Raw genomic sequence first — 13,396 nt, forward strand, 5'->3', positions numbered from 1 at the left:
AGTCAGTAGAACTGCCAGTTAGATTTTGAGAGTTATATGTTTGTGCATACTTGCTCAGTTGCTTTAGTCATGTCTGACTCTTTGTGACCCTATGGACCATAGACCACCAGGTGCCTCTGTTCATGAGATTCTCCAGGGAAGAATACTGGAGTGGGTTGCCATGCCCTCCTCCAAGGGATCTTCCTGACCCTGGAATCAAGCCCGAGTCTCCAAGATTGCAGGCAGATTACTGCTGAGCCACCAAGGAAGAACTAGATAGGCCTTCCCAAAACAAACAAATCCAGATCCAAAGTATTGACTTAAATTATTTTTATTTTATTGTTACTGAAATAGGTATAAACCTAAAATTAACCAGGAAGCTGTCATGCTCACACTCTATAAACCAACCGTAAAACCAAAACAACATTTCTAAGTAGATACAAACGCAACCTCAAAACCAATAAAATCCACAATAAAAACATTAAATTAATGTGACTGGTGATGTGTTGCTGAAATCAAACCTTTTGCATTGCGTATAATAGCAGAGGGATGTTTTTACATGTTCTATTTCCTGTGTCCTGGTCTTTTGATTTTGATCACGATGAACTATCATTTGAGCCACTTGAATTACTGTCATAGTTTTCTTAAAAAAAAAAAAACAAACTCATTTATTGTCCAGTTTGATGGACTGAACAATTGAAACAATGCATCCTTAGATGCAACAATGAAAACATGGGGAATGATGCACTTAGTATAACATCATTCGTATATTTACTGTGATACTCACCACTAATGAACTATTGCAAGTGAGTTCACCCAAGACAATAATGGAGTGGTTTGTGCTTTTGCAAAGGATGTATTGTGCTGATTGTCATGGAACACCTCCTTCCTGAGCAGCCATGTGGGGTTGATGATTCAATTCGCCCACCCATTTACTCTGCAGGAACTGTAACAAGAGGGAAAGGGTCAGGGCACAACTTTTGAAAGAATGACATAGTCCAAGGATACAACATAAACCGATTAGAACCAAATGGGACCAAAGATGATAACTTAATCCTCAATCAACAAGTGAAATGACACACCCAGAGGTGCCATGGCAGTTCCAAAGCACTGTTAAATGACCAAGGAGTGGGCCCGATGGCCCAAATCCTGGAACTCTCACCCCTTCCCCCAAATAGTTGGAATAATCCCCTCACTTATTAGCATATGAAATTACCCAGCCTATAAAAATGAAACACACCAAATTTCGTGGCCCAGTTTGCCCTCTGCAATGGCCCACACTCTCTGGAGTGTGCTGCTTTCTATATCTGAATAAATCCACTTCTTACCTATGACTTTGTCTCTCACTGAATTCTTTCTGCAATGAGACATCAAGAACCTGAGCTTCATTAGGTCCTGAAACCAGGTACTGGGAGTTTTGGCTGGGTTTGAGTTCCAGCCATGTGGGTTCAAGTCCCAAGCAGGGTTTTGGCTGGGTTTGAGTCCCAATCTGAGGTAAAAGTTTTCAGAATCATCAGGAACCTCCATCCTCCCAGGTTTCCAGAAGTCACTTGGCCTCCTGCAGCCTCTTATACCCTTCACATATTTGATCAGGGCTCTGTTCTTTTCTCATTAGCATGAAACAATTAAAATGATGCATCATACCCAGTCTCTGTGCCATTTTCATGGTGTCAAATTACAGTTTCAACTAGTTAAAATATTTAAGAAGCTAATTTCTTAGCCCCTGAAGTTCAAAGGCAAATGATCCCCACCAAATAAAATTTTGTGTTTTGCAGCAGCAAAATGTATGGTCTGGAGCCCAAGAAGTGAGATAATTGTTGTGGCTACCAGCATAGAACTAAGTCAGCCGGATGTGCCTACATCAACTCACCAGAAGTGAAATGTAGTCACGCTGGGCTCAGAAGCACCAACTTTGAAATAGTTTTTTTTGGGGGGGGGATTTGTTTTCTAGTTCCGTTCTAAAATAATTCTAGTGGAGAACCACAGGGCCTGTGCAGAATTCTGTTTGAGGAACTCTGGGCCCGAAGACTACTAAGTCTGGGAACAAACCCTGGCAGGGCCGTCGCTAGGTGCCCAGTGACCAGCCCCTCCCATGCGGAGCTCAGGATGTTTGGGGGCTCCAGCGAGAGGGGCTCCCGGCTGCCGGCCTGTCGCTGTCATCTGCACCCTTCCTTCCCCAGGAAACAAACAGTGGATCAGACCTCCCAGGCTCTCCTCTTCCCTCGTGTCTGGCGGGGCGCCAGGGCTTCGGGGCCCCTCCCCGCGGTCCTGGGTGACAGACCCCACCCCACCCTCCGATGCTCCGGGTACCCCCTCCGCCCCCGCCCCGCGGCCACCCCCACCACGCGCAGGCCCAAGAAGGCAAAGAGGCCCAGCCACCCTCACCAGGGATTGTCTTTTCCTTTTTTGCTGGTTTCAGGCTTTTTTCCGCCTGAGTGAAAATGAAACAAACACCCCCCTGCGCCGCCCTGCCACCAGACACACACGCGCACCGGCACTCGCGCACTAGCGCGCGGGGCCTCCCAGCGGCCGTGTCCGGGGCGGGACCCGCTCTGCACAAACACCGCGGGCCGGGCCGAGCTGGGAGCGTGCCGCCCTCTGCCCAGCGCCCACCGGCTCCCTCGCGCCCCTTCCCGCCGCCCCGGAGGAGCGCCCGGCGGCCGGCAGACGGGAGCGCAGGCGGCACACCCCGCCCCGGCACGCCCCGCGGGGCTCGGGGGGAGGCAGCGAGCCGACTGTTCCGGCAGCCGAGGACGCCGCCGGGGAGCCGAGGCTCCGGCCAGCCCCCAGCGCGCCCAGCTTCTGCAGATCAGGTGGGTCCCACGAGGCGCCGCCCCAGCCCCCTGAGCCCGCGAGCCCCCGGGGGGGCTGGAGCCGGGTGGGGGCGGCGCGACGAGGGGACGGGCCGCCGCCCCGGCCCTGCCCTGTTGCTGCCCTGCCCGTGTCCCCGCTTTTGTTCTGATCGCTCCCGCGGTGCCCAGCTCTGACCCGGTCTCTGTCCCATCCCGTCCCCGTCGCAGCCTCTGCCCAGCCTTCCGGACTCTGGCCTCTTGAAGGGCTGCGGGCAGGGCTTCCCACAGGGTCCGGGGGTGGTGGAGGCGGGAGAAGGCAGGCTCAGGGGGCGCAGGGCGGGACCACCGAGGAAGTCTCGGAAGGAGGGAGGGCTCTGCCCCATCTACGGGGCAGGAGGAGGAAAGGGGCGCCCTCGCCCTGGACAGGGTGGGAAGAGGATCCCTCCGGGAACGGGGCTCCTGGGAGGGCGAAGGAGGGGGCCAGGAACCCCCCAGAGCCGGGGCGCCGAGAGGGAAAGGTCGGGGAGCTCAGAAAGCCGAGGACCAAGCCCAACACCCAGCACGGGGAAAGTTTCAAACGTAGTAACTTTGGCAGCTACGAGGCCGGAGGCGTCGGGGTGATGGGAGGCGATCGGGGCCCTTCAAGTCTTCAGACCACCACGTTCCCACTCCAAAGGGACACCACCCTGCGTTTGAAAATGGCAGAAAAGCAGCTAAACAGAATGATTGCACAAACTCTTGAAAGGCGTCCAAGAAACAGTAAAGTGGAAAAAAATGTCAGCACGCAAGGAGAGAAAGCAGAGCGACTTGAGATTCCCATTCTTCGCGCGGGCCGGGGAGGGGAGGGGCTTAGACGCGGAGGTTGTCCGCCAGCGCGCTCCTCTCTGCGGAGGCGAGACCCGAGCCCCTGCGGCGGCGTTGGTGGCTTTGCTTGTCGTTTGCGCTCCTCCTCAGCAGGCCTCGTGGCCTCCTCCGTTTACTTAGAAATGGGTGGGTCTCAAGGGGCCGGAGGTGGGGCGGGGAGCATCTGGCCCAGCTGCTTCCTAGCTGGGAAACCCTTTCCCAGGGAGAGCCTCCGTTTCCGAGACCACGAAATAGAGACAGCTGTGAGTGAGGAAATGCCAAGGGCAGAGGGGCTGGGGTGGGTGGGGGGTCGCGTGCTCCTGGGGGAAGGCTGTGGGTGTTCTGTCGTCCTTCAGCACCTCTTGGGCCACACGAAGTTCTTTCTTCCTTCCTGGGAGTCATTTCTGGGTCTTCCTTGCCTTCCTTACCACGTTGAGGGGGGAGGGGGGCAGGTGCAGATTCTTAGTTATTGTTACATGGAACAGGTGCACAATGACTGAACGAGCTAGCGCTGGAGACGTCCCTCGGGTTCATCTGGTTATGGGGATTTCAAACTTTGCCCCTGAGAGGCCTAGAGGCCTGGCTCAAGGGGCACCATGGTGGGGGAGGGGAGCCTGGGCGGCAGGGCGCTGATCTTTCCCTTCCATCTTTCAAACAGAACCAGTTCAGGTCTGTCTTTTCCTCCTCTAGATACTGGGAAACCCTGGAGGCTGTTTTCAGTATCAGATTCTTCAGATCCAGTCTGATCTGGCCCATTTTGGTGTAGCAACTGAGTCTAGAGGTGTGCAAAGTGATTTGGGCAAGACCCACCAGTGGCCAAGCCTTGCCAGGAAACCTGTGTCCTTAGTCATTGGTCAGGAACACCTTTTCCCGGTACTGGTGGCTCTGAGCTTTTAGCATCGGCCCACCCAGACCCTAACACCAGGACCCCCAGGGCCGCCTCTCTACCCTCAGGGGAGAAACAGCCCAGGAGTCTCCTTCGCTAAGCTTTCCAGGCCTTCAGCAAGCCTTTCACATACAGTTTGGTTTCACAGGCTGAGGTCAAAAGAATTAGGTTCTCCAGAAACTAATCAGCACACTGCAGCTTGCTTTGCCCAGCCTAACAGGTGTCAACTGACTTTACCGTTGAGGCAATGTAGGCTGAGAGACCAAGTAACTTGCTGGTGGGCACTCAGTTCCTAAATTGCAGCTGGGATTTGAGAGCAGCTCTGTCTCTAAGGCTTCTGCTCTTTGCATTGCATCATCTCTCAGGATGGCTAGAAACTTATTAATGGGCAATTGTCATGGAGATTGAGGCAAGGGTGCGGGGAGAAAGACTGAAGGGGGACTAGGTTAAGGGAGGGGGCTGACATTTATATAGGTGCATTCATAGCATAAATATACTTGTATTTTAACTGAATGTTTTCTGCCCTGTGCATTTGTGGACACTCAATCGCTAAGTCGAATTGGACTCTTTTGCGACCCCATGGACTGCATCCTGCCATGCTCCCCTGTCCATGGGATTCTCCAGGCAAAAATACTGGAATGGGTTGCCATTCCCTCCTCCAGGGGATCTTCCTGACCCAGTGATCCAACTTCTTTCCTGCTGAGCCACCTTTTCTGCCCTGTATATTCTCATTATTTTAGTTTTCATTTTCTAGATACTTTGCAATTATTTTCTTTTGCTAAGTTTTAACTAAAGTATAATTTTCATACAATTAAATTCACAGTTTGTAAGTGCTAGGTTTACCACGTTTTGACAGTTGTTTGTACTCATGTAACCATCACCCAAAATGAGATATGAGATATGAATTACCCAGGGACGGCGGAGCCTGGTGGACTGCTGTCTATGGGGTCGCACAGAGTCGGACATGACTGAAGCGACTTAGCAGCAGCAGCAGCAGCAGCAGCAGCAGCAGCAGCAGCAGCAGCAGGATCCCATTTGTAGTGAATTTTCCTTCCACCCTTCCAAGCAACCAGTTGGTGATTTTCTTCATCACTGATTAATTTTGCCTGCTCTGGAACATCACATAAATGGAATTGTACTGTGTGTCTTTTTCATGTCTGGCTTATTTCATTTGGCACAGTGTTTGTTAGATTCACCCAAGTTGTGTATATGATTGGTTTGTTCCTTTTTAACGCTGAATAGTATTCCACTTTATGGATGTACCATCATTGCATATTCATTCTCCTGTTGATGGATATTTGAGTTATTTCCAATTTGGGCTATTATTTCTTCAAGAAGTCTTTTGTGGTCATTTGTTATCATTTAGGAGAGAAATTGTGGGATCATAAAGGGTACCATTTTACATTCCCACAGCAAAGCATAAAATGTAATTATTCCACATCCTTGTCAAGATATGGTATTGTCCATCTTTTTTGTTTTAGCCTTTTTTAGTGCCTGGATAGTAGTATTTTATAGCTTCTATTCTTATGATAGCATCTTAAGAGTTCTTGGAGAACACAGCATGATCAGGGTGAAGAATATGAAATAAGATGCAAAGAGCCAACTCACTGGAAAAGACCCTGTTGTTAAGAAAGACTGAAGGCGAAAGGAAAAGGGGCCAGCAGAGGATGAGATGGTTGGTTAGCATCACTGACTCAATGGCCATGAATCTGAGCAAACTTGGGGAGGTAGGGAAGGACAGAGGAGCCTGGCGAGCTACAGTCCCTAGAACTGCAAAGAGTCTGACACGGCTTAGCGACTGAAAAACAGCAACACGGTGGAGGTCATTGGGAGGCATGACTCCTGGGGGAAGGGACCAAATGGTGGCTGGAATTGTGATTTTAGGAATAGGAATTTATGGGCTCAGGAAAGAGCTCTCTCATGTCAGAGTGGAGATTTAAAGATCTGGTCCTTGTACTCTGTAAATAGGCAAGTTGACTCATGCTCGTGGCTTTAAGTGCTAGCTCTGTAACAATCATCTTTATCTCTAGTTCAGATCTCTATTATAAGCCCCCAGTTCACATGTTTAACTGCCCTTTGGGTATCTCTTCTTGGATGTCCCAAAGGCAATGCAGACTGGACAACTCCAGAACAGAATTCATTATCTCCTTTTGGCTTTCTGTCAGGGATCACTAAATGAATAATTGTGCTACTTGCTAAGAGAATACAGAAACAGGAATGTCTGAGGTTGAGCAATGAGATACTGAATTTAGTTCCAAGCTAACTGTTGTGGAACAATCTCGGAAGATAAGGACTCGATCAGTTCAGTTCAGTTGTTCAGTCCTGTCTGACTCTTTGTGACTCGGTGAACCGTAGCATGCCAGGCCTCCCTGTCCATCACCAACTCCCAGAGTCCATCCAAACCCTTGTCCATTGATTTGGTGATGCCATCCAACCATCTCATCCTCTGTCATCCCCTTCTCCTCCTGCCCTCAATCTTTCTCAACATCAGGGTCTTTTCAAATGAGTTAGCTCTTCACATCAGGTGGCCAAAGTATTGGAGTTTCAGCTTCAACATCAGTCCTTCCAGTGAAAACCCAGGACTGATCTCCTTTAGAAAGGACTGGTTGGATCTCCTTGCAGTCCAAGGGACTCTCAAGAGTATTCTCCAACACCACAGTTCAAAAGTGTCAATTCTTCCGCGCTCTGCCTTCTTCACAGTCAAACTCTCACATCCATACATGACCACTGGAAAAACCATAGCCTTAACTAGAGAGACTTTTGTTGGCAAAGTAATATCTCTGCTTTCTAATATGCTGTCTAGTTTGGTCATAACTTTCCTTCTAAGGAGTAAGCATCTTTTAATTTCATGGCTGTAATCACCATCTGCAGTGATTTTGGAGCCCAGAAAAATAAAGTCAGCCACTGTTTCCCCATCTATTTCCCATGAAGTGATGGGACTGGATGCCATGATCTTTGTTTTCTGAATGTTGAGCTTTAAGCTAAATTTTTCACTCTCCTTTTTCACTTTCATCAAGAGGCTCTTTAGTTCTTCTTCACTTTCTGCCATAAGGGTGGTGTCATCTGCATATCTGAGGTGATTGATATTTCTCCCGGCAATCTAGATTCCAGCTTATGTTTCCTCCAGTCCAGCGTTTCTCATGATGTACTCTGCATATAAGTCAAATAAGCAGAGTGACAATATATAGCCTTGACTCACTCCTTTTCCTATTTGAAACCAGTCTGTGGTTTCATGGTCAGTTCTAACTATTGCTTCCTGACCTGCATACAGGTTTCTCAAGAGGCAGGTCAAGTGGTTTGGATCTCTTTGGATCTCAAAGCCATCTCTTTCAGAATTTTCCAGTTTATTGTGATCCACACAGTCTAAGGCGTTGGCATAGTCAATAAAGCAGAAATAGATGCTTTTCTGGAACTCTCTTGCTTTTTTGATGATCCAGGTCCACTCCTGGTTTGGGACCTCTGGGCTTTTCCCCATGCTGCTTCCTCTGCTTAGAAAACCATTCCCTCCTCCCCTAAAAACCTACTTACAGACTCCTACTCATCCTTCAAGACCCAGCTTAATCATCTCTAAGATGCCAGTCTCTTCATTCTGCTTCTTGCCCCCCACCATGAATTAGGCACTTCCCCACATGGATCTCTGGACATCCTGCAGTGCACACTCTGATACATTTGGTCACATGTCATATTCCTCCTTGACCATGAACTGCTGGAACCCACTGTGCACGTGACCACAGTGCTCTTTGCCTGGCTCACCCTGCTGGCTGAGAGTGGCCTCCACTGACTGAGTTTGCGCCTCTGCTGCCTGTCAGACCTAGAACAAAATACCTCCCCTCTGAGCCTGGGCTGAAAAGCTCTGCTGATAAAAAGCTTCATGCTCGCTCCTGCAAGAGGGAGGCCAGGTAGGTCAGACTGGGAAATCAAAGAGTGATGTAGATTTGGACCATGGACTGAAGGCAAGGGGGTCGTCATTTAGTGTATTGAACCCAGAATTATTTATAAAATTCCTTGCAGTTTCTAAAAAGAGGAAGTAAAAGTATGTCATAGAAATCTCCAGACAAAGAGCTGGTGTGCTCAGCTTGTCGCAATGGGGGGTGGAGGCGCCAGACCCTCGGCTACCTCTGGTCAGACCTGGCTGCGGCTCTTGCTGGCACTGTGCTCCAACTTTGTTGCCAGATAGAGTTTCCTAAAGGAGAGGTGGCGAGGGCAGTGGGGTGGGGACCTGAGGTGCGTGTTTACATGTTGTGTCCGCGGGGAAACTGCATGCAGGGGTTCTCCAGGGATCTGGGTGTAAGGGCATATGCTTCCTGCAGGGTGTGTCTCGGGCCATGTGTGGTGAGCAGATGTGAACGGCAGGATAAAGCATGGAGTTGCTCCCCGGACTGGGTCCTAACTGGAGAGTGAGTGAGCTGAGACAGAGGGGGCACATGTGGGAAGGCAGAGGGAGAGAGGATGTCTAGAAGGATATGGTCAAGAGGGTTGCATGGCTGAAAGGCTAAGTAGAGGACGGGGCCCTGGAAGGGGTCAGCTGGTTGTGGGTTGACTGCAGGACCCTGATGGGAATGGAAAAATACTATAGCGTTGTTCTTCCTGGCCAGTTAGATAAGTGAGGTCATATATCCACTTCGCTTGAGGCTCACGAAAGCCCTGTGAAGCTGGCAAAGCAGGAATTATCCTCCCATTTTATGTGTGGGGAAACTGAGGCTTAGAGTTTTGATCTTTTGGCCAAAGTTTCTCAAGAATGAAGTGAAAGAACTGAGGCATGAAAGCCTAGTCCTCACTCCAAATATAGTTTAACTTGGAGATCCTGGTGGGCTGTGGGCAGGGGAAGTGAAGGTGATTCTAAACAAAGGGGAAGGCACGGGCTGGGGAGCAGATCCATCCCCAGCCCAAGAGAGGGCTCCTGCCTAGCATTGCCCAGCCCGGAATTAGCCCGAGTGCAAAGTAGCTGCTGGAAGAGGGTGGAGAGAGAGGCCAGGTCTTGTGATTAGTTCTTAAAGAAAGTTCGCAACTCCATCCCAGTCTGGGTGTCTTATCTTTCAGAGCCTTACTTTAACATGCCCTGGTCTTGGCCACATGGGGCAGGGGTTTGTCAGGGCAAGTGATCAGGATGGGCTTCTTGGAGGAAGTGACCTTCCAACTGGTGGGTGGCCAAGGTGGGTGGGGTGGGGTCACTGAAAAGAGCTCTGAGCTGAAAGTGAGCTGATCTCGCTCCACAGGCCGTGGAGACTGCCGGAGCCTCAGTTTCCTTGTTAACAAAATGGTTTGAGGCTGTGATCCAGGACACTTCCCTTTGAGCACTATCTGCTGTTAAACAAAAGGCAGACAAGTCCAAAGCCACAGGAAATGAACATTTCAAACTAAAAATGTGCCAGGGAGAAGTAGCTGCTGAGGTGTACAGAGAGATCCCAAGCTTTGAGCTTCCCACCTGTGAATTTGAGTACCAGGAACTGTGGTTCTGAAAGATGCACCTCTTGCCAAGATTCATGCTTTGAATCAGATCTTATCCAACATTCATCGGGCCACCAGATCTTCATTTACTCCTGGTCAGAGCATCCAGAATGCACTCAGCATCTCTGCTAGACACACCTGAGATTGGCAGTGGACAGAGAGGTACAGTCCCCCCACTGCTTCCCTGCAGAGATGGAAGTCAGCTTGGGAGACAGTCATTAAATAGCCAGCTGCACAGAGGGAGCCATGGTGGAGAAGCACGGGAGGCAAGGAGGGCCGGGCAGGGGGCAGGGGTCTGTACCTGTCAGGGCAAGTGATCAGGAAGGGCTTCCCAGAGGAAGTGACCTTCCAACTGTGGCCTGCAAGATTCGGAGGCTGAAGAGGGAAGAGTGTTTCGGGCAAAGGTAGGAGGCCCTGAGAAACAGTCATCCTCATCTTCTCCAGGGCTGTTCCCGAATCCAGATGGCCCTGGTGTCTGGAGGGGCACCGAGTGGGGTAAGCTGCCCAGCGGGGTGACGTTGTATTTGGCAGCAGCTATGTGCAAAAGTGCAGCTGTCCTTTCTCCTCTGTCAGGGAAACCACGAGTCCTCAAGTGGCCAGCCAGCTGTCCCCAAGGGGAACTTGCCTGGCATTTGCAGGGAAAGACAAGACAGTTCACAAAATCAACGGTGAGGTTTACTTTAAGGGGAACATGGCCCCCAGAGAGCAGGGACGGGGTCTGGATGCTCTAGCTTGATCTACACTTGTCTGTATGTTGGCGTTTTGTATGGCAAACTATTTTCACATGTTAGCCAGAGCTGTGCAGAAGGGGGGTGTGTGCAAATTAATTGAGTGCTTAGGAATTCATTCCCTGGCATGAAAAAGCTCCCTGAATGTTTGAGGCTGATGTATTGAGAAACGCAGGAGAATCCGTGGCTGCGAGCAAGGGATGAAGCTTCTAGCTCACTGAGGCAGAGGAGGCGTGTGTGTTGGAAGGATTTTTTGCTGTTGTTCATGGTATCCCTGAGGAAGCTGGAAAAGCAAGCTGCCCAGAACTAGTAGAAGTTGGGCAACAGACAGCACACTTAGGGTCTTCCAACAGGAGCTAATTGTAGTTTTTGCTGCCACTGGAGCCTCTGTAACATTTCAGTGGCATCTGAGCCTCGGTGCTTCTTCTTTAGGACACAAAGCTACTAAGTGACCATGCTGAGGTCACTCTCCTGCATTCCAAGTCCAGATGAATGGCCGGGGGAGGGTCTAGGTCATTCCATTCTGGTGGAGGAAGAAGGGTCCTGATGATAAGCTGAGAAGTCACAAAATGCTCCCAAGCTGCCAAGGATTGGGGTCCAGTAGTGCCATGAAATCCTACATGTCTAAGCAGAGTCACAGGGCCATACCTACCAGAGGGAAAAGTGTTCTGGGGAGCTTTCAGAGGGGCAGCTTGCCCTTGGTCAAGTTATGGAGCCCCTGAGCCTCAACGTTCCCCTGTGTAAAATGGGTCGACGTGGATTTGAGAGATAATCTATGTGTTTAGTGCCTGATATGGTGCTGCTGCTGCTGCTGCTGCTGCTGCTGCTGCTGCTGCTAAGTCACTTCAGTCGTGTCCGACTCTTAGCAGGCTCCTTCGTCCACAGGATTTTCCAGGCGAGAGTACTGGAGTGGGGTGCCATTGCCTTCTCCAGACGTGGTGCTAGTGAGTGGCAACTACTGTTACCATTATTATTAGTAGAAGTGATAGTAACTTCATTCTGCTGTTAACCAGCGCAGTTATATTCCTGAAGGAAGAAACTCAACGTATGAAAACCTAGAGGAATTAAGAAGTGACCACGCACATTTATACAAACAGGTTCTCTGCAGGGTGTTCCTTTAAATTTTTACCTTCACAATAGACTTATGATAAGATTTAATGTGTCAAATAAATAAACAAACGAAGGAAGGAATGAATCACCATCCCACGGGCCCTCCTTAAATACTACTGTTGAAGAGAACAATTTTTTTCCTGGGACTGACAGATCTGTTTGAAGATCCTGGATTAGCTTCCTCACTGTGGAAGCCTTAAAAAAGGAAGAGGGAAGTTGATTGCCTCAGGACTGGAGGCACCGCCCCCACATACAGCCCCGGGAGAATTGGACTACACTGCCACACTCTCTCCCTGGAAAAACAGACTTCCACAAACACGGAAGGCCAGGATTAGAGCTGGAGGTCACGGTGTGCCCGTAAATGTTTCATGACCAGCTGAGAAATGAAAGCTCAGGGACTTCCCTGGCAGGCCAGTGGTTAGGATTCTGCACTCCCGCTGTAGGGGCACGCGTTTGATCCCTGGTTGGGGAGGCAAGATCCTGCAAGCCATATGACGGGCCGAAACAGCAACAGAGACCCTGATATGTCACGTTTGCCAGTTTCCATAGTAGAAATATTTCCACCATGAGTGGGGAGCATGGTGCTAGAGCCTGTTCTCCACTACATCTAGATACAATAGGTATGAATAACCTTGAGTATAGCCTGTAGGGAAACAATTAGGAAGTGATGAGTTTTGATGACTGCCTTTGATCTGACTACATTTCATTTAGTCTTGAGTTTATAGAATTTAATTTTTCATAGTGACTGTGTTTAACAACTTGCTCGCCAAGTTCCTGAAAATTTAACGACTGGCTCTTGCATGAGCCAGCTCCAGCGTGCTGCTGGCTGCAGAGGTCCTTGGGGACCCTAGAGGACCCAGTGAAAATTGATCGTCCCCCGAAACATGTTTCCCCTACCCTGAGGCAGTCTCTGACATGCCAGCCTTCTATTTGCTTTATTACCCTTGTCCCCACCTGAAACTATGTCTTTAATGACTTGTTAATTATTATTGATTTGTTTATTTGTTTACCAACTAGAATGTGAGCTCTGTGAGGACAAAGGCCTTCTTGGGTGGTTCATCTCTGAATCCCCAGTGCTGAGAACACCGCATGCGTGCAGCTGCCCCTCAATAGCCATGGATCGAATGCATGAGCAGAGACAGGGCCAGAAGCCTTCAAGGGTTCAAATCTTGCCTCTGCTACAAAGTGCATCTTAAAAAAAAACTGGAGTGTAGTTTTACAGTGTTGTGTTAGTTTCAGCTGTACAGCAAGCAGATTCAGTATATTATACATATATATTCAAATTCTTTTCCCTTGTAGGTTATTAAAAGATATTGCATAGAGTTCCCTGTGCTATTCAGTAGGTCCTTATTGGATGTTTCAAATGTGTGTGCGTGTTAGTTGCTCAGTTGTGTCTGACTCTGCAACTCCATGGACTGGGAGCCCGCCAGGTTCCTCTTATCCATGAAGTTCTCCAGGCAGGAATACTGTAGTGGGTTGCCATTCCCTTCTCCAGGGGGTCTTCCCAACCCAGGGATTGAATCCAGGTCTCCTGCATTGCAGGCAGATTCTTCACTATCTGAGCCACCAGGGAAGGCCCATCTTATATATAATAGTGTGTATATGTTGAT

The 13,396-nt window shown here is 49.6% G+C and overlaps 1 protein-coding gene and 1 long non-coding RNA gene across 9 annotated transcripts in view; one reads left to right on the forward strand and one right to left on the reverse strand.

The window, feature by feature from the left end:
- Positions 1-292: 292 nt before the first annotated feature.
- Positions 293-3,031, reverse strand: LOC105612353 (uncharacterized). Of its 3 annotated transcripts, XR_009600111.1 has the most exons (4): positions 2,365-3,031; positions 1,308-1,468; positions 767-925; positions 293-622 (listed from the first exon to the last, which is right to left on the reverse strand). It is a non-coding gene; the product is annotated as an uncharacterized LOC105612353 (long non-coding RNA). The 3 variants fall into 3 exon arrangements; XR_003588627.3 differs by lacking the exon at positions 1,308-1,468; XR_009600110.1 differs by lacking the exon at positions 2,365-3,031 and having other exon boundaries at positions 1,308-2,237.
- GGTA1 (glycoprotein alpha-galactosyltransferase 1 (inactive)) overlaps positions 2,536-13,396 on the forward strand; it is a 71,473-nt gene continuing 60,612 nt past the window's right edge. For 3 of the 6 annotated variants that reach the window (XM_060411605.1, XM_042245197.1, XM_042245198.1), the window contains exon 1: positions 3,817-3,877. Coding sequence is in view for 1 of the 6 variants with exons in the window: in XM_060411604.1 (XP_060267587.1) it covers positions 8,372-8,399 (28 nt within the window). In the remaining 5 variants the exon portion in view is untranslated. Of the gene's footprint in view, positions 2,793-3,816; positions 8,400-13,396 lie in introns of those variants that run through there. The other 3 variants (XM_027965750.3, XM_027965749.2, XM_060411604.1) reach the window with 2 other exon arrangements.

This window comes from Ovis aries, chromosome 3, assembly GCF_016772045.2.
Source record: "Ovis aries strain OAR_USU_Benz2616 breed Rambouillet chromosome 3, ARS-UI_Ramb_v3.0, whole genome shotgun sequence".
In the NCBI taxonomy this organism is placed as follows: Eukaryota; Metazoa; Chordata; class Mammalia; order Artiodactyla; family Bovidae; genus Ovis; species Ovis aries.